General features: G+C 39.1%; 1 protein-coding gene across 2 annotated transcripts in view; it reads right to left on the bottom strand.

Annotated features, from left to right (window-relative positions):
* Nucleotides 1-27015, bottom strand: part of ror2 (receptor tyrosine kinase-like orphan receptor 2) — a 65702-nt gene that overhangs the window by 20426 nt on the left and 18261 nt on the right. For both annotated transcript variants that reach the window (XM_044334549.1, XM_044334550.1), the window contains 3 exons: nucleotides 18267-18338; nucleotides 4080-4367; nucleotides 3725-3755 (listed from right to left, as the gene is read on the bottom strand). In XM_044334549.1, coding sequence (XP_044190484.1) covers nucleotides 3725-3755; nucleotides 4080-4367; nucleotides 18267-18338 — 391 coding nt within the window. The remainder of the gene's footprint in view (nucleotides 1-3724; nucleotides 3756-4079; nucleotides 4368-18266; nucleotides 18339-27015) is intronic.

The raw sequence follows: 27015 nt of genomic DNA, 5'->3' as shown, positions 1-27015 counted from the left end.
CTCACTAATTCTTAGTTATTTTCATTTGGTTTTTGTTCTCATACCATGTTACTAACTCTCCTGTCATTTCAGATCCTGCCACTCCCTCTTGCCATGCAATCACTTCATTAGCTTCACCTAGTTTTTCCTGTCTCCTCACCTGCTATTGTGACAAAGAAGCCCTGCCTCATGAAGTTAATGTGACACAACTTCTCAACTTATTCACTACACTGGGAAACCTGGAAATAGTATATAAGTATACCACCCCCTCCCTCAACATGAGATAAAAGACATTAGAGAAGTCATATTGTTGGCTGATGAGATAGGCATTCAGGAACAGTTGCTCTGACTGAGTACATGAATCAGCATTCTTTCCAGTTCAGAGCAGGCCTGTCCTAACCACCGGCTAGTGTCTGACTGTTGGTTGAGGAATCTATTCTGAGCCCCGTGCTGGTGAGTCAAACCCACAAGAGAGAGAGAGCGAGAGAGAAAAGAAAAGCTGCATGTCCCGCTACCCTCATGTGTTGGTTGCATCAGTCAACGCAGCATAACGCAAGGTCTTCACCATTTCTAATAGTCAGTCAAAGTAGTGAAGGTATGAGAGTTAGCTGACATGTCTTTGCATGCCCATTTTTGCCTTGGGCAGACACTTCTAACACCACAAACACATGCATTCGCACTCCTACACTTCTGAGGATATTCTTAAACTACAGCCATTTTCTTAACTCCAACTTTCTAATCCATCCTCACCACTACAAATGCTTAACCAGTCTAATGGGGGAGAGGTGTCATTTCTAAATCTTATCTGAGCTCTAAAACAAAAACTTCCTTCTTAATATGATTCTAAAACCTAAACCTAATATTAAACCTTAATCTAGCAAGATGCTGCATACACAACATATTTTATGTAATTTACAGACTGTCAAAAGGCTACACATTAACTTTTTCGGAGCCAAGGTCAACAACATCCACTCTCTGATGTCCAGCTCTTCCTCCCTCCCTCCTCCTGTAATTGACTCTCTGTCTGGGAGCTTGCTGTCTCTACTCCATTTTAAAGGCATCAGGCAGAGCCACATCACGGAAATCCTCAGGAAGATGAAACCCTGCACTTGTGCCCTGGACCCCATTACCACAGCTCTGCTGAAATAATAAATCCCCATTCCAAGCCCTTTGATCACCCAAACTGTCAACCTCTTCCTTCAAACTGGTACAGTTCCATCTTCCCTCAAGGGAATCATCCACACCCTCCTAAAGAAGCCCACCTTGGACCCAGAAGTTCTTGCCAGCTACAGACCTATCTACAACCTCCCTTTCCTGTCCAAGATGTTGGGGAAGGTGGTTGTTTCTGAGCTTCAGGATCACCTTCAACACAACAACCTATTTGAAAAATTTCAGTCAGGTTTTCATTCAGCAAACAGCACTGAAACAGCTCTGCTCAGGGTTGTGAATGACCTGCTGATGGCTGCTGATGCAGGGTTCCCTTCTCTCCTGATTGTCTTTGACCTGAGCCCTGCAAATGACACTGTGGATCACACTATCCTCTTAGAGTGCCTCTACACCACCATTGGACTGTCAGACTCTGAAGTGGTGTACAGCAGCTACAGAGTATGTTTTTCTGGAAGGATGCAGGTCTAGATCACTCCCTGTCACCTGTGGTGTTCTGCAAGGATCGGTTCTCCCCATCCTACATACTCCCCCTTGGATGTGTCATCAGCAGACACAGGATGTCTTTCCATTGCTATGTTGATGATACCAATCAGATCAGATTGAGTCATCCCCCATACCTCATCTTACCTTTGACAGCCAGGACATCTCCTTTCCTCCTCAGTCACTAATCTGGGTGGTAGGCTTGACCCACAACTGACTTTTGATGACCATATAAAACATCTGTGTAAAACCTCTTTCTACCATCTCAAAAGCATCTCTAAACTGCACCCCTCTCTAATCCTGTCAGATGCAGAGTAACTTGTCCATTCCTTTATCTCCTCAAGACTGGACTACTGTAATGCGCTCTTCACAGGGATCACTGGCAGGAGCATCCAGAAGCTCCAGTACATTCAGAACAGTAGTACTAGAATCCTGATGAGAGTGCGAAAACACAAACATATAACACCAATTCTGTTTTCATTGCACTGGCTCCCTGTCTCCTTCAGGGTTGACATGCTACGCCCTACCTACAGGAACTGATCATACCACAAACCTCCACTCGCATCCTCAGATCTGCCAACAACTTGCTCCTCAAGGCCCTCAGTACCAAGCTCCGCACCATGGGGAATCAAGCCTTCTGCTCTGTTGCACCAAGCTTGTGAAACAGCCTTCCTAACCATCTGAGGGCAGCACAGACCCTAGTCTCTTTTAAAAATGGCTTAAAAACCTTTCCATTCAGGGTGGCTTTTTCATCTTAACTCTTGTTTTCTTTATGTTGTGTGTTCTATGTTATTAATACTATAGCACTTTGAGTTTCAGTATGAATGAAAATGAAATGTACTATTATTGTAACTATTATTATTATTATTAAAAGCACTGACAGATAATTCAACAACCAACTCATCATTCTGATAGGTGAAAATGTATTGCTGGTGTGCAGTATAATTGCTAAGATAATACACAGACATTTTACAAAATTAGAATACAAAAAAATGGCATATGGTCAAACAACAGGTCAAAAAAATAAGCAAACTGTCCAATGATCAAAGTGCATTAAGCAGCTTCAATGAGCTATTTGGAAAACTTAGTTGAGTAAAACCCACAACAGATCTCAGTCCATGTACTAGATTGGAAGCAGTAACTCCATAAACCTGTACAGTGAAGCAGTTGCTAAATTGTATGCAAAGCCGTACAGTGAAGAAATCAATTGTATTGTATGTAGCTGATTGTATTCCACAAGGGGTATACAACAGAGCAGATATCTGTGTACGCTTACTCCTATCTTCTCTCCTCTCCTTCATTGTTTACAGTAAAACTTTATCTAGATATAGATAGATTCAGAATGCCACAGGCATATATTAATAACTGTCTTTGCTAGACTATAAAAACTTAAGTGGTTGTTTTTGCATAATTTGAAAAGCACGTTTGATGTAGCTGACATATATAAGGTTGCAGCATGAAATATCTTAATCTTTATGTTACTTTGATTCATGTGAACATGGTTGAACAGTCTTTATAAGCTTTCCAATGATGTGTTTTTCACAGCAGAAAAAAACTGTCCATGTAATGACTCATTGTAATATTGTTTTTCAGTATGTATGTTCTGAAGACTTATATTATTGTCAAAATGTGGCTGAATACACAGTTTCTGTGTTGCACTGACAATTTTTGATAATTTTATTGCACCTCGATTCTAATGGGACACTGTGTTCAGCCATATTTTGGTGAAAATACGATTAAACATACTGTTGGACAGCAGATAAGTGGCTTACACAGCAGTAGTGGTTTGAGCAGTTTCTATGGAGGATTTTCAATGTCATGTACATTCAATCACATTGAAAGGCATTGAAACTGCCTTCAAGCCGACCATAACCACTGTGCTCCATCACTGACATTACAAACTTTTTACAGCCAGACTCTAGGCTTATAGGATGTGAAGGGTTGATACTTAAAAAATGTTAATTTCAAAACTTGTTGGTATACTAATTAAAGTCCTTCAGTGATGAAAATATCCTTACTTTAGAGGGCTTTTCTTTCTGTTGCTGTAAGAATTTATTTTCAGACACTTAAAAATGTTAATGTAAAGGTGTTCACTTACGCTTCATCTGGGCCATGCGTGGGCACCTGTCCTGTGAATTTAGAATAAATACATAAATAAAACATTTAAAACAGTGTTAACAAGCATACTATTCATATTAAGGTGTTACTTCTTTACAGTGCAAAGAAACATTTAAGGATCATTGATGACATTGGTCAAATAAAAATGCTCTCTGCATAAGGTACTGATCTAATTAAGACTGTACATACCAGATGATGATGAAAAAAACTGCCAATCATGAAAGGAGTTTCATTCATTGATTTTGTAAAGTCTCTAAATGACACACTTATCATTCAACTCTTAGTTTAGACCCTAAGTAACTAAGTCATTACATAAATATAAATATGACCCTTACCTAGCTTAACGTAAAGTACGCCTGTGGCAGAGATGACCTTGAGCGAGTTGGAGGCGACACACTGATAATAGCCAGTGTCTGTAGTGTCCAGGTCCTGGATGCGGAGCTTAGATCCTGATTCTGTTTTGCGGATCATTATACGTCCCTGCTCCTGGACGACAGGGGCATCGTTCTTCAGCCAGCGGATGATTGGTCGAGGGTTTCCAATCACTTTGCAGTGCAGCGTGGCTGTCTCGCCCTGGAAGTAGGTGATGTTGTTGACTGGCTCCTGGAATTCCAGGAAATAACCTTGAGGAGGTGAAACACAATGAGTTAAAGGTTTGAAGAGGCTTTTGGAATGAAAAACAGGTAGGATGGGTTTTATAGAAACCTGCCATTTATGGAACATTGTGTCAGTTCAGGCAGAGCACTGATGTGCACTTGCATTAGTTGACTGCCATCAGCTGCTTCATTCATGCTTCATCATCAGTGGCTCGTTCATCAGCTGTTTGGTTACCAACTGACTGGTATAAGCAAATCCTATTCATTCAGTTATACAGCACAACTATGACAGACTGGAGTGCATTTGCTGCCAAAACCACCTCCAGACATTAATTGATATGCCTCTTCAGTCCTGGATTACATCAACACATGCACTGACAGTGTTACCATCTGCAAACAGATCAGAACTTTCCCTAATGAGAAGCCTTGGATGAACAAGGATGTTCCACTACTGAAAGCACGTGACAGCTCTAACTGGGCTAATCTGAAGAGGGGTATCAGGATGGACAAACACAAATACAAAGAACAGATTGAGGATCACTTTCATGACAACTCTGACCCCTGAAGCACGTGGCAAGGCATCCAGGAAATCATTGACAATAAATCAAAAAATACTGCTCCTCCAGTCAGCAATGAACAAACTCAATATATTCTATGCTTGTTTTGAAAAAACAATAGGAAAGTGGCCATCAAATCAAATTTGATGGCCACTGCACGCAATCACAATAAAGTTGAATCTTATCAAATCTAATTACCTCCCACTATCATTCTGCCGATATGCTCATAGCAAAGCAGTTTGCTACTGCAGCTCTCTCCTAGACCCCAACCTCCTCCTTATGTGCTATTTTTGGTATTGTTGATATGACTAAGATTTAATGTTTATGTATGTGTTTGTTGATACAATGAGTGCTTGGATTCTTAAAGAGCTCCCTAGAAGAGCCATTTCCACCAAATCTCTCATTGTATAACTATTAACTATAAATCACAGATGTGTACACAGAGGTTTCCTGTACAATGAGGGATTATTAGCAACATTTAAGGTATGCTCACTTTCAGTTTTACGTCCAAATAAAGTGGTTTAGATTATCTGGATAAACTTTGAACTTTGACTGCTCGTGCCTATTGACCCATCTTCTTGTCTTTTTGTGGTTGCTTTCTGTATCTCAGGAGTTAACATGCTGAGAACAATGAAATCATGAATAATAGAAGAGATATCAAGTTTTTTCAAGTGCACAATGGATACAGTATTGGTTTTCTCAGAATACCAACATTTTGATATGATACTGAAATCATATATCAAGAAGCCAGATGATGAACATGTACATCTCATGGGTATGACTAAAAATCAAAAGAGAGGTTCAACTTATGCTGAAGTTTTCCCCCATGGTGGTAGCAACTAAACGTGTATATCCTAATTAAACCAGTAAAATATTCAATTCAATTCAATTCAATTTTATTTATATAGTGCCAAATCACAACAAAAGTCATCTTAGGGCACTTTTCACATAGAGCAGGTCTAGACCGTACTCTTTAACTTACAGAGACCCAACAAAAATATGAGTGAATGTAGTGTTTTCATGATATGTGACCTTGTACTTAACAGCAAAATATTAAACATGATAGGGAATTTGACAAACATTTGATATTTTTACTAAATGAATTTCCATTTCTCTGTCACCATCATAATGACTTCATTTTGGAGTGAGATGTGATTCTGTGGTTGGTGTTCAGTGAACAACTGCCCCAACTTAGCTTTTGTACACTTTCTAATTTTACAAGGTTCACATTTCAGTCTCAACAGTGACAACAGGGCTTTACAAAAAGGAGCCTGTGACTCCAGTCTGTCTCCATGCAGAAGGACAAGAGAAATTCTACTGAAGCAAACAAACAACTGAACATGTGGCACCAGCATTAAGCAGCCCACAATGCTCTGAATGGAATCCAGGTCTACCAAAGAGGTTGATGAATCCTCTGGCAGGGGCCAAAGATGGAATCATTTTACTTAGAGCTAACCAAGACTATCATGACCAAAGTCCTCTGCAAAAGATCACAGAGATAGATTTAATCCTTGTTTCAGAAGATTTTCACTATTGTCTGATTCACCCAAATTACAAAAAAAGTTACATCATCAAAAACTGTTATCTACAACAATCCTCAACATGGGGACATGGAAGCCTCCCGGATAAAGCCACAATATTGTAGGGGCATTGATAATTCTTGGTATTTGGTATTTGAACTTGTACTTAAGGCTATAATACCCATGAACCTGGGTGCAAATCAAAGCCAAACATTTGCTTCATAGTAATATAGTTCCTGAACTGATCCAAAGTTAATCTAAAATCCATAAATTTAACCTCTTACTTCAGCCTGCCATTAGCAGCATGGCAAATTCTCTGATTGATTGAATGTTTCTTGCCATAGCTCATTTTCCTAAATTTGCTACATATATAGTTTAATGCACACTGGATTTCTAAGGCCGATTATGACATTTAAGAGTTTAAAGGGGAACTATTATGTTCCAGCTCTATGTTTTTATTTTGGACTCCACTAGAGTAGTTTTGCATGAGTCACAGTTCAAAAAACTCCTTATTTATTTTATACAGGCACTTTATGCAGCCCCTCAGCTCAGTTTCTGTCTCTAAACAGTCCGTTTTAGCTCCTGTCTCTTTAAGGCCCCCCTCCTGATGAGTCCACTCTGTTCTGATTGGTCAGCTTCCTGGAAGTCTGCTGAAGGGGGCAGCAGTATCAGAGTCATGTTAAGTTACTGCTGATACAAACCAAACATTTCCTGCTTTACTGCTTCAAATTAAAAGCTTTTAAATGACTAAATAACAGGAGACTTTTAATGTGAAGAATTTTCAGGAAAGGAAACATGTTCCTCACCGAATTAGCAGAGGTTTGTTAGCACCAGGTCATTCATAAGCCTGAGTAGAGCTGTTTCATTGCTATGTGCTGAACGAAAACTGACTGAAATTTTTCAAATAGGTTGTTGTGTTTAAGGTGGTCCTGAAGCTCAGAAACAACCACCTTCCCCATCACCTTGGGCAAGAAAGGGAGGTTGTAGATAGGTCTGTAGCTGGCAAGATCTTCTGGGTCCAGGGTGGGCTTCTTGAGGAGGGGGCAGATGGGGATGTATGATTTGAGCAGAGCTGTGGTAATGGGGTCCAGGGCACAAGTACAGGGTTTCATCTTCATGAGGATTTCCACAATGTGGCTCTGCCTGATGCCTTTAAAATAAAGTAGAGACAGCAAGCTCCCAGACAGAGGGTCAATGACAGGAGGAGGCAGAGACAAAGCGCTGGACATCAGAGAGTGGATGTTGTTGACCTTGGCTCTGAAAAAGTCAATGAAGCTGTTACATCGTTCTTCTGTAGCCTCAGTTACCTTATGTTTCTTCATTACCAGGAACACACACACATTGTAGTTTATTTTCACTCAATCCTATAAACACCGTCCTGCTGCCAGAAATACTCACTAGAGCACCAAATGTGGATTCATCCACCACTGAAAGTAGTCCCCAACAAATGCACTGTTCCCTCCTCTTTGAGTAATCTACAGTGACCAGTCTTTTTATAAAAATGAAACTATGTATTTGTGATATCTGTGCCTTTTTAAATATTTATATCTTCAATAGGAATCAATAGGCTTGGAGCTGAGAGCAACAGACAGAGTAAGGAAAGAATTATTGAGAGACAGACTAACACGTTGTTGGTTTGAGTTTTTTCATGGAATGGGTTTGCTCTTTAATCAAACTTCCACAACTTGATGGAATCTCTTGCGCTTATGCCACTCTACAGGCAAAGGTTGGTGGTCACAGAAAAGGACAAATTGTAACAAACAGTTCAATGGGCCACTTCTCACAGACTGCACCCAAAGAAGAAAGTGGAGCACATGATTCACTTTAGCAATTTATTAAGGTGCAAACGACTAACGTTTCGATGCACGCTGTGTCTTGATCAGAGTCAAACAGTAATGGCATAGATTGAAAAAGTTAAATACCCTCCTCCATGGAAGAGTATCTTCTTTGGGTGCAGTCTGTGAGAAGTGGCCCATTGAACTGTTTATTAAATCTTCCACAAGTGTCCAGGTCCATTTATGGACACAAAGGTATCCTTTTGTGACAGACAGTGTTGCCTACAGGCAGTATCTCTGCTCGGGTTTGCCGAGTCCTGTTTATTACAGTATCAGTTGTGCCAAATATTTAGATTTAGATTTAGAAATTCATATTAATATTAGTGTTGGAACTCTGCCACTGACATCACTAGTTTCTCCTGAACTTCACATGCAGATGTATCAACATTCGGTGAGCTCACTAAAATCTGAATCAAAGAGCACATAGTGATATTCCCTCTTCAGATGTTTTTCATTCTGTATTCTATTTCTCATCCCTCTATTTTCTCTGTTTTCTCCATAAGAGCACAGACATAAACAAGAACTGACTCCAAGGCCCATCTACCCCAAACACACATTTATCTTTGGGTGAGCAGGACATGTGGACATTCATGGTGAAATCGATGAAAAATGTCTTTCCCTTGTGACCACTTTTGTCTGGTTTGGAAAAGCTGAAGATAAAGGATGTTTCTTTGAGTGCTGCAGAAGCCAAGAAACTGCTGTTTTTTTTCTTCTTATTTGTTTGTTGTTGAATTTACTGTATCTGCATTCTGATAAACTAATAAGGGAAAACTATGTATAATTTTAGATAAAGACAGTAAAACTGCTTAGAATGGACTGACTTCATATAGTAACAATGTAGGGTTAGTGCATATAGTATCTATGAATATCTCCCGCACAGTTCTTTCTATATTGATGTAAACCTACTCAAATTAAAGCTGAGACTTGGCACTTTAATAAAGTATCCATTATTTTATTTCAAACTTAATGTACTAAAGCACAGAGCCTTAAGAACAAGGAATGTGTAGCTGGACTGTAAATATAAACAATTGCAAAACAAACTCTGAGGGAGGTCTTAAAGAATGTGAGCAACAATCAGTATTCTACACATACACATAAGTGAACATTAAATCTTAGTTAAGTCAACAACACCAATGAGGATGTTGGCCCCAGATTAGTGCTCCCTCCAAAAATTGATTACACCACAAGCTTGAGTTCTGCAGTCAGAAGAGAGAAAGATGTGAGTGTGGCTGACAGCAGATGAAATTAAGCTGGATAAAAGGCCTTTGGTAATGGAAAGAGAACAAGAGAGAGAGACAATGAAAGAAAGGAAAAACAAAGGTAAACGAGGACAAAGGCAAAATTGTACACAGGCCACTGGAGAGTGGGCAGTGAGCCACTCATACTCCAATTGGAAAATTACTCCAGCTCTGTTTCCTCTTTCTGGAGGCCCGAAAAGTTGCTGGCTGCTGACCAACTGTTGATTCAAACAATTCTGCTTCAAACAGCCTTGGAGTCAGACAGATACAGGGTTCTTGTTATCCTCAAAACACTGGCAATAGGGTATTTTTTCCATTTAAATTGATGATAATCGCAGGTGAGACAGAGAGAAAGCAACATATTTAACAAAATTGCAGTTAAATGGAGCAATGAGTAAAATGGGACCTCATCACCTCATAGAGCCATTCAGTCTGCCCAGAAAATGAACCTTTTCCCTGCACTATCAACTCATAGTGGCTGGTCAGGACACCTGTATGGAGGGCCATTGGCCATTGCTTCTATTTGTTGTGATAACATCAGTGACCTCACCAAGTAAATAGCTGAGCTCTGGCAACACTGTGAAGTTGCTACATCAAAGTTCAACGGGTCAAGAAACACAGACGATCAGGGCAGTTAAATACTAATTTAAAACTGCTATAAATTAAAATACAGTATTTAGCATTTATATTCAGTATATAAACATTTATAAATACACTATAGTGTAGTTATAAGCAGCTATAAGGACATATTTAAGTGTTTATTAATGTACAGTATTTGTCAACAATTATAACTTCTCCTATGAAGACATATTTTATGTTATTACAACTGTGTTTTAGTACATTGTCATTCATTTTCTGTTTACAGCAGCAAACACTTATGGATGTCCACAGGAGAAGTTGTAGTTGTTGACTAATACATTAATAACATTTATATCTATGGCAACTACATTATAGTGTGTTATGAACCATTTATTCAATATCTATATACTATTTATGAAGGCTAAATATGGGGGGGTTAAAGTAAGGTGTTATCTCTATATGGAGGATATTTTTGGTCATAATTACAATTGAAGTCCTAATAGAAAATTAAAAGAGATTATTTTACTACACTACTAGGAATGATCAGGCCATAATTAAACTTAAAAAGAAAGAGGAAATTGAAAAAGCAAATTTAAAATTTTAAATGATATTGAAAATGTGACAATGAAGAAAGTGACATTTCCAAAAAGCTGAAATGGAAATGCTGAAACTGAAAGCTTAAATTGAAAAAGGGGAAAAATCAAATATGAAACTCAAATTGGGAAATGGAAAAGCCTAAATGGAATTACCAAAATGAAAAGTTTAAATAGAAAACTTTACCATTTGGCATTTGCCATTTAGCATTTTAAATTTGATCATTTCCATTTTGCATTTGCCATTCTAAATTTCATCTTTTCCATTTTCCATTAGGAATTTGCTATTTCGCATTTGACATTTGGCTTTTGCCCAAATGCTGAGGGAGGGTTTGAACTAGCTGGGGTGCAGAGGCACCTTATGGACAGCAGGGGATACTGACTACTAAAGAGCACAGTGAATTTAGCAGAGCAATATGAGTCCAAACTAGAAGAAGAATTGCACCGTGTTCTGCCATTCACATTGGCTGCTCACAATGGCAAACTAGAGTTACCCTCATTGCTGAAAGAGGCACTGGAAGTTCTTAATAAAGAGAAAACTTCCAGTAATGGCAGGCCACCATCGTCCGTCAACCACCACCTTTCCCCGTCCATTTACAAAGACAGAACGCATATTCAACTCCCACTCCTGGTCCTCTGTGTTATGATATATAAATAGCTGTAGATCTGCGCTTCTAATGGAGCTGAGGCATGACTGAGATTCAAGACCTGGTGTGGGAACCCTCTGTTGCTGTAATAGTTTATTTTAACATTTTGTAATGAAGTGTAATGAAGAAACAGGGTACAAATATAAATAATTTTACTGCCTCAACAAATTAACAGTTAGATTCTTCCATAGACAACAGAACAAATGACTAACTCTACATAATCATACTGTAATAGCAGTAAAACAGTAAAACAGGATGGGCCGAGTACTGATGCTTGTGGAACACCAGAGGTGACAGGGAATGATCTAGACCTGCATCCTCTCATAGTAAACCATACTCAGTCCTTCTGGAAAGGTAGGACTGAGCCCACTTAAGTGCAGAGTCTGACAGCCCAATGGTGGTGTGGAGGCACTCTAAGAGGATAGGGTGATCCACAGTATCAACTGCAGTGCTCAGGTCAAGGGGAGTCAGGAGAGAAGGGGACCCTGCATCAGCTGCCATCTGCAGGTCATTCATAACCCTGAGCAAAGCTGAAGCTTGCTTGTGAAGATTTGAGACTTGAAAACACCCTGCAATTAGCCAAACTAGATAGAGTTCCCATGTTGACTTTCCAGAATCACATGCTATGATGAAGCAAAAAATACTGTAATGTAGTCTTCTGTCAGTCATAATGACAGTGCTGATCATTGATAGATCCTCAGCACTGCAGAGCTGACGCAGGAATGTTTTGAGATTTTCTACAGTACTCACGACTCTCTGCTGGGATCCCTATTAGCTATGCAGATTACTCTATAAGGGAATAAAAAGAAACATATGGGGTGCAGAGACAATGATAAACACACACACACACACACTCGCATGCACGCACACACACACACACACACACTCAGAAGTCCTCTGGCAGCAGCCAGACTCTCGAGTTTACGCAATGGAAACCAGAGATGTGTGCCCAGCTTCCCATCCTGGCCACAGCAGAGCTCTCCACACAAGAGGCAGTGAGGTCACTGTGCAGCTCTATAATTATAACATCTTCATCCTTCATTTAAGGATGTACTGCAGCAGGGGGAATGAGTGTATGAGGGCAGGGAAGGGAAGGATAGATGAAACAGTTGACGTGCAGATCCAAAAGAGCCTGAATGTTTCTTACAGTTGTGATTAAAGGACTCAAAGCAAACACTGAATTCAATCAACATCTCACTGCTCTGGATTCAGGGTATGTCATGATAATATGACCACAAGAACAATGCGAACTGAGGGAGTAGGGAGAGACTGTGTTATGTACAGATTATATAGGCATTTTGAATTGGTGATACAAATAAAATGGACTCATATAGTGTCACATTCAGGAACCCTGTATAACTTGGCGCTACCTGACATACCATGTTTGTCTTTTATATAAAAATGGATACTAAAGCACTGATGTAAGAACAATGATGCTACTTATATATAGTATAGGTGGGGGCAATATTAGCAGACCAATAATAGATGCCTGTGGCACATTACTTTAAGTAAGAGGGCTTGATTTTTGATTTTGAGGACGTGCAGTTGATGTCCTTCCAACAGCTGCCATGCTCATAGGTAGAAAAGGCCATACTTGGTCCTGCTAGCATGCGTTATCGATAGTCGACTTATAACTCTGTCTTCATGTGTGGTTGTTTGGAAACAACACATCATAATAGTTCTGACAGAGCATAAAATAACCTTTAGCCTCACTGGCTATTATGTGGCTCATTGTGTGGGATGAACCTCAACCTGAACTCTCAAGATCCAGATATTTCTGAAGTGGCACTGGGATATTGTTACTATTTTTAGGCATGTGAACACCTGAGACAGTACAGGTATTTATGACAGGTACATGTATTTCTCTGATTTTACCGCTGTGGGTGAGACAGGTGGTCAGAGGATGGAAACCAACCCCATTTAATAACTGATTAATGAAAATCGATAAAATTGTAATTTATGGACTCCATGGATTACTTCCACCATTCAATATAGAGCTGTGCACTGAATGGAAACATCACTGTAGGGCCACAGTATAACTCTCAGGGCCAATATTATGTAATGTACGAGGTTATTGGCATAAAAATGGACATTAAAGTACTAATAAGGCAGAATAAATATATTTTCATATATTGTAAATAGTACTGGAACAACAAAAGAGCGCTGTGGCACTTTATTACTTATGGTATGAAGCCTTGATGTAAAGAATTATGAATGAAAAATTCATAATACAAAGAATAATTATAGTTATATAGCTTTTGTTCCAGATTTTTTCCCTGCACTACTGTGAGTGACCACTGGGGCAAATTGGCATCAAGGCTGAGTGGCAGCCCTGTATCCAGCTCTCTTAATCATATACTGTAAAAAAAAAAATAACAGATGTAGCATTGTGAAGTCATCCATTGGTTTGTGGACTCCTCTTTTGAATCCTTGAGTTTGCACATGACCGTCACCATCTTGGATTTTTGGAGCGAGATGTGACCATATTTGGACGAGAGGGTGGAGCTGACCCTAACGCTTGCTGCTAGCTTGGTTAGCACAGTGCATTTCCAGACTACGGTTAACTGTGATAATGCTAATGCTAATTCTAATTTTTACTAGTGTAACAGACTTAAAACCATTAAAGCAAAATGTACTTACTGGAAAAACTGAACATCTGACTACTTAGAGGGTCTTTTAGTACAACCAAACGCTGACCAAGACTTTTTTAGGCCACTGAAATGTTACAATTGACTTTCATGAACTGAAAACACACTGAAATAGCAACGGCTACAACTACACCTATATTCTGTGTATCTGGCATTATGCCATGGTTACGTTGTCTAAGCAACGCTGACGCCGTGGAGCGACTTGTCAATCACAACATAGCCACGCTAAAGTATACCCTGCTTTATCGTCTATATTATTCTAAATGGGGTCATAATTTACTGTATTGAAGAAGACATGAAACTAGCGATTGAGACCACAAACTCATTAGGAAAGTGTTTACTGAGGTAATAAATCAAGTGAGAAGTAGGGTAATTTTCTCATAGACTTCCATACAGTCTGACTTCTTTTTGGAGCCAGTGGAGTCACCCCCCTGCTGGCCATTAGAGGGAATTCAGGTTTAAGTCACTTCCGCATTGGCTTCACTTTTCAGACCCGGAGCTACCTGCTTGCTCTTAATACATCCATGGTCAAAGGTAATGTAAGAGTGCAGCACAATATTGTTTTTAGTGAGCACTGGCACCAGCTGTGTTGACATAATGACAGTCTGTAACACACACAACACTGATATAACACACTGCAAGACAATGACAGAAACATCTTCAATCAGGTGAAAAAGTGTCCAGTCCAGATTAGAATCATATGTCTATATTTATGACTTGCTGCCTAATTATGGCTGTATTATTGTGAATCAACACTTCCAACTCTCATTTCAATCACCATTCTCTCACAGAATCTAATGCAATTGAGTAGCAGTGGTAAAGGAGGCATGCCAGCATGTACGCTGGGCTCACTTTCAATAATCCACAGGGAGATTCAGACATCATCAGTCTTGGTCAGGAGCCAAACTATTTTGTGACTAGTATGGGACTTTTCTGGAGGAACGGCTGTCTCAAATATCAAGGCTGAAGTGCCTGATTGATTAGTCCTAACCCCAAGAGATGGAGGTAATGAAAAGCAGCTTTTTCTCAAAGCTGGATATCTGGCAAGCATCCAAAACCTGGTCCACTCAGACCACCAGCTTGTTTATCTGAGAAATGACTACTCAGGAAATGCAGCAAATGACAGCCAAAATGTTGGTGTCAGAGCTAACCTAGCTTCAGAGCAGAGATATTCTTAGATCAAACAGGTATTTGGCAAAAATATATCAAATTGTTCTGTTCAGCTGTCAACCATTGATCTACTGTTGCCATACTTCAATTTTATGATTGCGGATGGATAACAAGCCTTAATACTTTGTCAGTAGCAACCAAAATGCATCATAACACCAAGTACTGACTCTCAGATTTGGTTGGGTGATATGATGAAATGAAATATGGTGATAAATTGTGAGATGAAAGAAATTTGTCAACAGTCATATATTTTGCCATGATAGCTATCAAACCTGTAGGAGTATTAGGCCATCGTGGCCAATACTACAAATCAATGAGCAGGACTTCTTTATGGTAATATTAGATTTTGATATTTTTCTTCTATGTATTTTGTTTTTTATATTATATGTTATTTAGGTCACATGCAAACAACTGAGGCATCTCCAAGACAACTAAGCAAACTTAATTCACTGATAAATACTGTGAGATGCAGCTAGAAGCTCTGGAAAAAGCCTTAAAAAAAACTGGATTAGCCATAAATAAACTAATTTAGTGATTTTGTTTACAAAGTCTTCTCAATTTAAGTTCAAGAAAATGTACTGTATAATATGATATACACCTTTCATATATATTATATATACAATAAATGATATATATATATGATGTAAAATGTACATTCACATGATAATCTATTCCACATGAATGCAGACTGAAATACAAATAGTGACCACTCTTGCCACACTTACTTACTTACTACTTAAATCAGTGACACATATAAACAGTTTGCTTTGAAGCTACTCCTAAAATAAGGGAAGAATAATTACACAGAAATCTCTGCAGAGCTTCCTGTTTGTTCTAAAGAATGATTCTAAAATGTTCATGAAAACTATTACTGCTGACTTTGGTCCCTGGAGAGCTAACGGCCAATGCAAACAGTCCTCACGTTGTACCATGCCATTTCCATACCCTGTTATTAAACAGACCTTTCTGCAACAGTGTTGAAGCTTCCCCTTAAATTATAGCATGATTGATGCTCACAGGCCAGGAGGCTGCACTCAACACCCACCATGCTGCACACAGAGCTAAGCTGAGAGGACAGGGCTTAAAAACCAGAAGGCACAGCCATTAACAAGCTGTTTCTAATCATTAATGAACTCTTTAATACAGCAGAGAGGCCTGATTGTTGCCATGAGTTCACCAACTCTGACTTCTGGAGGACAGACTGGCTGAATCAATGGAGGAGAGTTAGCTTGAAAACAGAAACAACTGAAACTTGTTTGAAAATTGTTTGACTGCTTATCAGACTTCATTATAGCAACATTTCAGTTTCCAGATCTCAGCAATTAGCTTGGTGAATACAGTGTTACCATAGCTAATAGAAATGCTGGACAAAACAACAAAACTATGGCCCTCTCAATACTATCTGACTTCTCTACTCTGTGTCTCTCAGCTCCGAGTCTGTTGGTTCCTACTGAAGACATAAATCTTTAAAAACTCACAAAAATCACAAATATTATATAATAATTTCATTTTTAATAAAGGCTCAGTCATTTCATAGAGCACTAGCTTTTTTTTATTTATTTATTTTTTAAACATACTCTGAAAACAGAAGGAAATGGTGCATTTGCTGGGGACTATTTTTTAGTGGTGGATGGCTCCACATTTGGGCTCTTTCCAGCAGCAGAATAGTGTTTGTGGGATTGAGTCTAAATAAACTGTATAAATAAACTGAACATACAAACAAAAGTGTGTGTGTGTTCGTGGTTATGAAGGAAAATGTCACCCAGTGCAAAAGTGTGGCTCACTTATGTGTTTTTTTAGTTTTTGAGGTTCTATGGTACAAAGGAATAAGATGACACTGACAAGACAGACGCTGATAATGATGTAGGCTTCTCTAAAACAGACGACTCCAACTTAACATTTTCATCCAAGTCTAAGCAAGAACCAATTACTGGTCTCTGCTGACAACACATACATATACACATTCATACAAATTTAAAAACTCTCATAATGCACTAAAACAGTTCATTATTCATAGGGAAAGAAAATGTTTTTTCCTGTTTTTGCATGCAAATGCTGCACAAACTTTCAACACATTGTACTTTATTCCTCTGAGTTATGGTCGGTATGTATCAGTATGTTTTCAATGTAAAACAGGACTGCCAGTATACTTCTGAAGTTGCACCTGGCCTGTGCCTTACATTTTCACCTATGGTTACCCTGAGCAGCAGCCACCACGGATTAACACAATATAGACTGACACCTACAGCAAACTTAATTTAGTTAACAGAACATCCAGAGGAAGACAAATGTCACTGAACTGCCCACAGGAGATTGGTACATTTACATTTCATTTTGTCATTTGGCAGATGCTTATCTGAAGCAACTTACAAGCGAGGTAAGACAATAATAACAACATGCAAGAGTGAAATTTGTTAGGCTATAAATACATATGTATATATAGCCTCATAAATCATATATTGAGGGGGGCGATTACACATGCCTGGTAACTTGTAGGGAGTATGGAACTGGAGCTGGGTGGCAATTAGCTTAGCATAAACACGGTAAGCAGGGGGAAACAACTAGCCTGGATCTATCTTCTTATTTTTTATTGTGGAGAGAAACGGACGTGTTTCAGCCAAAAGCCATCGTCAGTGTAATAAAAAACAGAATAAATGACAATGTATATAAAAAGGTGAGGTTCAAACCTGTTCAAAGTTCAAAAATACACCTACACCTCTAAAGCTCAACAATAAACACGTTGGATCTTACTTGTTTGATCCATATACAAACATGAATGTAGTTTGTTACATGGTGGAACTATTTCTTGATGAACACTTTATCCATCCACCCAAAACTTCAGTAAAGCATCAACAGCTATAGTGTGGGTCTCTGCACAGGCACAACAGTACTAAACCTGGCAACCACACTATCATGATAACACTCCACAAAAGTGTGAGCAGCCATCAAGATGCAGTTCATCAAGAAATAGTTCCAACACATAGCTCACCCTCAAATATCTTTATATTTCTGTTTTTGTATGGATTAATTAAACAAGATTATGTCTACACGTTCGTTAGTGAGCTATAGAGGTGTTGGTAGATCTTTTTTTTTTTTTAACTGTTTTTACAAACTGAAAATTAAGGAGTATTTGTCTTACCTTCAGCTGTGGGTGCGGCTCCACTCTGAGCTTCAGCCAAACCATCTGCATCCACTAACAGACCGGGATCAGCTGCAGAAATAGCCATAGAGAGGAAACAAGAGTTAAAACTAAAAAAGAACGAAAACAAGACAAGTCTATCTCAGTGGTAGTGGTCCCTAGAGGATGCAACACCTGAGCTCACTGAATGTCCAAAATCAGATTTAAGGGGCTACATCCAACAATTCTTGAAACTTTCTGAAAAATCAGGCTCACCTCACTCAGCAATTAGTCAGTGAGTACAACACCAAGAATGCCTTAAACAGTTTAGACAACAATACTTAGTTTGTTTGAAGCATGCTGACACATTTAGGCCTCTCCCCTGACAGGGAAAAATACAGAAATAACACCTACTGACAAAATACAGCAACAGAAACATTTGTAATTGGTTTTATGATGACATTTTGTTGCCTTTAGAGGATACTATCCACCTGACAATATAACAATGGAATAAGAGTGAAATTACAATCATTGGAAGGTCTAAATGACAGTACGGCTGTGAGACAAACTGGCTTTTTGCTCTGATATACACAATAGACATTCTTTTTGTTTTTCATGAGGAATATGTGTAATGGATACTCTGGCTGCTCAGTGTGATTGGGTCTGGCTCTCCCTGGGAGCTAATCAGGACCAGGCGCATGTGAATGGACACAATGTATGGCTCGGTTATTAGCTCAACTTGACTTGGCATTGGCTCCGGCATTGGCTCCTGTCTTCCCTGTGATACAGACCATGTGCTTGACAGATGTGGGTGGCGGAGGAAATTGGTGGTGCCGAAGACTTCAGTGAACTAAACCATACAGCATTCCTTTCAGTGGCCACACTTTCCTCTGTAGATTGGTGTGTAATCCAGCCATTGATGTAGGCAGACACGGAGATATGTCTCCTTCAGTATGAGGAGGATGGATTATTTCAGCATCAGATACAGATGATGGATTTTTATTCACTTGGTCTTGGCCTTGCCTCTAAGACCATTCTTGTTCTTTCCATCTAACCAAGACATGTCATGGATAGTCCTCTAAGATATCGAGCATGTACATGTGACCAGCCCTAACTTTAAGACCTTCTTGCATTGTTCTCTAAACATCAGAGAAGTGATGACCACACTGCAAAGATGAAGCTCAAGCATCAAAACTAACTCATTGTTTGATCTTTTCCTTGATCTTGCCCAGCCCACTGCTCCCATCTGTTATAAATCTACTTCCGAAGTCACCGACTAAAAACTGAATGGAAACAACAGGGAGTGATCTGTTTGTTCCTGAAAGAACGTGAAATAACAGTCAGAACAGCTGTCACCTTAACTTAAGTTAACTGGCTTGTGATACAGGTAGGCTGCCTAGGCTTAGATATTAAAGAGATACTCTGGTGACTGGTCTGATAAATGCCCACATCTTTCAAACTGTACACCTCCAGTTTGTAATGCAGGCCTTCTGCTATAAATTTGTACAGGGCCCATGCTGTGGAATTACAGAATCTCTAACTTTAGGTAAGCAGGCTTCTCATTTTTAGCCCAGACTAACCATTTTACTTTTTACACTTCAAATGATAAATGACAATGTTATGCTACAAATTTTTAGAGCAAAAAAATGGATTTAGATTCAACAAAATAATATTGAACCCAACCCCGACTGATGGCATTGTTTGAGCTGTTTTCACAGATGAGGCTTTACTTAGGGACACTTCCCCGTGTGGCTGAGGCTGAGGTGAGTAAGGTGAGTTAGCACCTTAAGTAGTTTTGTAAACATTAGTTTTTATACAGCTCATCACATGACATACAGTCTAACATATGCATTTTGGTGGTGATACAACTGAGATTAGCCGTGTGTGATAAAAAACCAAGCCTTCTCATGCATTTGAAAGGGCACAGTACGTTGACACAGCCAGGGTGCAAATGCAGGGTTGTTTGGCAAAAAAATTAAACCTGAAAAAGTTGAACTAAGTGCACATTCCTGGTCAATCACTTTGTAATGTGAACAGAGTATTTCTACTGTTTACCTTGTGATTGTCATGATGAAAGATAAAGTATAGTTAAGGCAAGTTAGTTAGTTTTGGAAAGTTATTGCAATTATAAAATCCTGACTGTGAGTATAAACCGCTGTGTGTTGCTTTGGTGTCTGATAAGCTTTTAAATGCATAAATCTGTGACTTCAACTGGACGTCCTGGATTTCTCACTGGTACCTTTGAAACAACACATCCCCACCAATGCAGCCCTCTGCACTTTCTTAACACAGGACAATCTAAATCCCAACCCTCTCTGAGGGAGAACTAGAGATGAACCAATACCGATACTGATATCGGTCTGATGTTGACTCAAATAGCTGGATCAGATATTGGTGACAATGGGCTGATCTGGCATTGGATACCATTATTTTAATAAATAACAATTCATTATATTCATATCTGTGTATTTATTTGTTACATTTCGTTTTACAAAATTAGGAAAGCAACGTTTAAGTCAAGCCTTATTTTGCCTTGATCCCGGTCTTTTCCACACAGTGAGGCATACAGCTTATTAATTAAACACTGGTATCGGATCGGCCATTGGTATCAGCTGATACCTAAAGCCCAGGTATCGGTATCAGGACTGAAAAAGTCGAATCAGTGCATCCCTAGGGGGAACTAAAGCTGTAGCAGGTACTGGTGCCAAAATGTTTTTGAGGTTGGTAAAGGTGTTCCCTAAGGGTCTATTTTGGGTCCTCTTTTACTCAGATTATAAATTATATTATCTCTGGCACTCTACATTATAATTCACATTATAGTTCATGCATGAACCAGGGCCCTTAACAGGTTAATTCAACCATGCTACTACACTACTACTACAGTTATACACTACTACTAATATGACTACTAACTCTAAAATCTGAAACAATTAATTTCAAAGACTGAAATAATCTCTAATTCCATTTCAAAACATACACAGTGATCTTCTGAATGCAATTATTATTTGTTTGTCTTTAATATTGGATGCAATTTGGTGTCAATTTTGTGCCAGTGTGTGTTTGAAAGTTTTCATGAAGACAAATCTCTCTTGAAGAGATCATGATCTCAATGTAACTACCACTATTGGTAACTTAGAATACAAAATCATCAGTATGTTTGTTTCCTCTGTCAGTCTTGTACTGTGGAGTGTAATGAACACTACAGCCTCTAGGAGCCACTAGTGGGGCATAAGTCTTGTAGTGTAACCACTGCCAGATGCCATTCAGCTTACCTATATACCATGCACCCCACGACACAGTGAAGTAGTATGTTGTCATATAGTTAACAAATGTTTCATCAGAACACTAGAAGAAAACAAAGACAACCAAGAACTGAGTTGGGCTTCCTAAAGCCTGGGTGCATGCGTCACATCAGGCAGTGGCTGTGATTGATTACATGTATCCACAGCCTTGGAAAATGAGGGATTGAGGGCTATAGGATGCTTTTCCATCCAGGTCTGAATATGAGTGCTGGCTGCTGCATTCCAACAGCCTGCTGCCTCCGTCATGAAAGGGCCCTTTGAGAGCTGAGAGGCCAGGCCACGGCTCCATCTACTGGGGTTTTGACTGAGGGCCTTCTGGCACACCTCAACACTTTCCCTCTCCAGTTTAAACTGCTTGTATGTGTGTGTGTGTATCTCCTCCTGCCTCTCAGTACTCTAACCTTTGTCTCTGTTACTTCCCATCCTCCATCCCGCTAAATTTTTTCCTTTTTTCCAGCCCTTTCCTTGAGTTTTTGCTGAGAGTTGATTTTACAGTTCACAGAGAGCAGATTGGAGTTATACAAACATTTCTTGAAGACAGAGCAACTTTAGAGGCAGAAATGATGTTGCTGGCTGAGTTAAACCTCAATGGATGGAAGCAAAGAACCACAAAGTGTCAAAGGAGGAAAACATGACTGAAAACTAAACCACTGCTTTTCTTCTCGGCAAGAATGTGAGTGGTTAATGGAGTGTTTTAAAGCTGAAAGCAGCCATAATGTTTTTTTTAAATCAACATATCTGTACAGAGTACGTGGTTAAGTAACATGGTTGATGACGCACATCCTACTGAGGTACTGAAAATTGTTGACCAGCTTGTTCTCACATTTCCAAAATATAATATATTCATGTTGGAGTTACCTCGGCTGGATAGCTCTCATTAGTATTTGGAGAGAGGAGTCTGTTCAGAGGCAGCTGCAGTCAGCTGTTATAAACAGAAAATATTTCTCAGCATCTGACAGCAATGGAGATACAACAGTGCAGGGAAAAAGGGAAATGCTCGTAGTGGACAAGGAATAGTTGATCCCACAGCAGTGAACCAGGAAGAAACTTACATCTAACCCTGACAAGGTTCTTGGAGTTCAGGTTATGGGAAGCTCCAGGTTACATATTGTTTAGTAAGACTAAAACTGAGAGAAAAGGTTGCATTTTCACATTCAACCACATTAAAATGGTCACAGTCTGAGACCAATTTTATTTTCTTGATGTTTGTATTACAAACTAATTTTACATGATTCCTATACTTATCAAATACCCCTCCAAACATGTTTTAAGACACACAGAAATACTCTTCTCGGAATAATAATTTGTGTCTGATATGGTTTTTACACAAATAAAATCCAGAATCCAGAATGCAAATATGGGCATAAAATGTCTCCTACCTCACTGTAAAGTCCATTCTCAGAGTTTGCGCACTGGAGGCTTCAAGTTTCTGTATCTTACTCCTGTGAGTAGCATATCGGACCATGACACAAACTAGTTGTGATGTCACAAATCATGCTCGTAGGTTCATGCCTTAAACTCAGATTTAAGGTGAGCACGGAGAAACTTTACTCCTTCAGCAGATGAATGTGAAATCAAACTCTGCACCTACATCATTCTGCACGGTGAAGAGAACATCCAAGTGAAGGAACATGAAGAAAAAGATATCTTTAGATGGAGGGAGACGTTATGACTCTACAACACTAGCTGTGTAGTGTGTAAGACTGTCTTTATTCTATTTAAAGTGACTTTTACTTGCTGTCCCCCTCTAAAAGCATCAGCAAAACCACCTGCATTCTATCTCTTAATCTGGCACTTGACCTGCTGCAGTTCAGACTCTGTATACATTGCTAAAGTCTCAGTGTAGCGTGAGGGGCACACATTATCTCTGCAGTCAAAATAAGTCAAGTCTTGGTCAACCTCCCTCTTCAAGATATCCAATTCAGACCACACTGTGTGCCTTCTCTGTCTCTTTCACCCTGGTCAGCCTCTCAGTTTTCTGTCGTGGGATTTATTCAAGGCCTCCTCAGTTACAAAGATAAGTGCTGTCTTAAAAGGGAGCCCAGGCTGCTGTTTTGAGGCTTTATATCAATGGGTTCAGTACATTTGAGCATCCCTAGAATGTACTTAATGTAGTGAATTTGTTGTTTCAAACAGTCACGATTTGGGTTTGTTTGTTTCTATGGTTTCAATAAAAAATGTCATTTATTCCAAGAATTATGACTTTCATTTTGTGTGGCATCTTAAATCTTAATGTTTATAGGATATATAAGAGTTAATCAGAGGTCTGCACAGGCATGAAACATCTAAATCTTTAACACCTGACCCACATGAACCTATCTCGTACTGGCAAATTTAAGACCTGAACCCAGCCTGACCTGACATAATATTTTAGTAATCCCTTCTCAATGAGAAAATGATACCCTTGTCAACAGAAAGGCTTCCTCACAAATAACAGCCATAATATATATTCTGGCTATGCAGAGAGTAAGGCACAGAACATCAGAAATATCATTACATGCTCATTCATAAACACAGTCCCTCAAAGTCTGTTCACAGGCAACATATTATGTACTGAATAGTCCTTGAAACTGTTCTCTGAAGTGGATTGAAAACATTTGTTTCATGTTCTACTTTGGACAGGGGTGCATTCTAATTAATTCAGACATGGTTGATCATGGTTGGGATTAAGAAACATGTTGACTGGTGTAAATTATAAATGGCTGGTAACTTTACAATGTAGTTGCCATTTTTTCTTTTGATCCAAAAATGTCATTTCAAGCTTTGATTTCATAAACTACATTAATGCATAAGAACATTCATTTTTCCTGCATCCATACAACATAGTAATAATGTTGTTGCTTTTAGAGCCTTACCAGTATTGAGCCTGAAATCTATTAAGTTTGTCTTAAGGGTTGGAGAAGAAGTTATGAGGTTTTTAAAATGAAATGAAAGCAGATTAATCAGCAGATTAAATGCCATGTACTCATGAGGGTGGGGAAAGAGAAAAACTCATGGAGTGTCCAGAATGGAAAGGGATCATCCTCTAGGAAGCATGCATGTGTGGAGTAAATTTTATAGCAATGTGTCCAACACTCAAATTGTCCTCGACACAAGAAATGTTGGCCTATGATGGCACTAGAGGAAAAGTCAGGAGGTTGATCCATCCTTTGGTGATCTTGAAAAGCAAATTTTATATAAATCCAGCCAGTAGCTTTCCTGTTGGATTGGAGAAAGCAACTGCCAAACTGGGGCAAAAATGTGTAGTTGCTAAGAAACAAAACTTTAAAAAGATCTACTTAATCTTTGCACTCCTCCCTGATAGAGTTTGTAGCTGATGCAGAACTGTTATGAAATTAGATAAGTGCACAATGTGGGTTGAGCATACCTTGCTCGCTCTGTTACTGGTTGAAACAGGCATGGAAGATGTAGGACCAGCAGAAGAAAGAAGTAGTGAACTACCCCACCATAAACTAAATGACAGGCTAATTTTGCAGAGAAGCCATTTTCGCACCACCACAAACAATGTCCCGTCTGGTCGACTGAACTACCCTGGAAAGGGAGTGAAATGGAGCCAAATCAGACAAGGAAAAAATGAGAGCGGAAATCCTAAATTATTAGTCTCCCAAGCCAGTTAAGAGTGGGATGGAAAGTCTGAATGTGATGTGTTGGAATGTATTATTGGTATTTCAACAAATCACTTAACTTGTCCTGTCCAACACACACCTTTTCTCCACTATGAAAGAGGCTCAGGGCTGTCTCTCTGCAATTATGACCCTTCGTAAAAGCTAAGGGTCAGTGTATCTGATGGAAGCACCTAGGGCTGGGCTATGTAGCTGAAAAATTTATCATGATAAAATGTTTCATTTCAGGAGATATCAATAATTATTTATAATTTTTAAGGACCAATTTTTAATAAAGACCAGGAGAAAATAGGTTGAATTTAACCATTTATCAGGGCACGTAGCTAATAATTTTAATGTTAAAACAACAATGAAAAATGCACAAAAATAAATGAAACTGACCTGTCCTTTATTATCAACAATTTCCTCACTGTTTGTACTCATTTCTCACTCCACGCTGTTTCTGTTAATTCACATGTTGATGTCAACACATCTGTTAAATGATTGGCTGTTTGCGCGTTACTTGTAGCACGCTCCATTATCAAGGGATACGACAGGCTGTTTATGAGCCAGGGGTTTATTCATGCAAATGGACTTGCATATTAGTTCTGTGCTTTCATGGCGGTTTGCTTTTAATGCATTTAAATAAAACTATCGGAATTCTATTGAAAAACGTTCTTATTGCTATTCAAGGCTGTGCGATATGACGGTATATATCTTGTGATGATAGAAAAATGTTCACTTATTTAATTGTGACACAAATCACACTCTTTACAGCAATATTTTTCATCATTTGGAGTCTGTCCATCTTTTGCACAGATTACATTGATGAATTACTCTTCTTGGCTTTTTACTCACAAAGCTATTATTGCACTAATACTAACGTAATGAGTTTAGTTGTCATCAACTGTCCACCGCTGTCTGTCTCTCCTATGCTGCACTGCACAGCCCCGCCCACGGTGAGAAAGAGCAGAGTAGAGGAGAGAAGCAACGAGCTTGCAGCGACCATAAATGACAGCAAACCGCAGTAGAGACTGTCTTTATTTATGTTATTTACCAAATTTTGTGCACTCATTTAATTTCAGCTCAGTGTGACAGTCTTTGCTGCGTTTTGCTGTCATGTATGGTCGCGCTACTCTCCTCTGATCTCTAAGGTTCATAGCAGGCGGGGCTGAGCCCTAAAACCAAAACAATGGGCTAAAAAGGTTAAAAAGCTCCTAAGAGTGATCTCTGCATTGTGAGCGACACTTTATATAGTAATTCACTTTAAATGTAGTCATGATTGGTAAAAATTTAGCCTGTGAAAACTGTTGTATAATGTGGCTCTAAGCGGAGCTTATTCTAGTCTAAATAGCTTACAAAATAATGCTATTGAATTGCATTATGGGAAGTGTAGGATTCAGTGTTTGTAGAGTTTAACTGACAACTCAGCTTGAATTGTCTTCAGATCCTAGTAACACCTCTGGCTGCCCATGGCTGCTGCTGTGTATAATGGACAAAAATGCCACTTAAATTCCCTCATGCACACTAACAATAAAGTTCTCTCTCTAAATGTGTAGCTTGTTTTTCAATGAGTGTTTGTCACAGTAATCGGATTGGAAACGGTCAGTGCTCTGGTTACATTGTATCAGTGTGTTAACAATGTAGCGGCTAAAGCAGGTAAAAATGCTGACCTTCTGTGACCTTGTTAGGTCAGAAATGCGCCCTGAATATCCAGAAGCATCTATTAATATTCACAAATACAAATAAGTGCTAACCTTCACTTCATTTGGTCCCTGGTTATTTATTTGTTTGTGCAATTCATGAAACCATCATGTGAACAAAGTGAAAAGTAAAGTGAAAAGTGCCATTCGTAGTGATAAACTG

This window comes from Thunnus albacares, chromosome 18 (assembly GCF_914725855.1).
Source record: "Thunnus albacares chromosome 18, fThuAlb1.1, whole genome shotgun sequence".
NCBI classification, from domain to species: domain Eukaryota; kingdom Metazoa; phylum Chordata; class Actinopteri; order Scombriformes; family Scombridae; genus Thunnus; species Thunnus albacares.
This window is presented reverse-complemented; position numbering and strand designations above follow the sequence as displayed.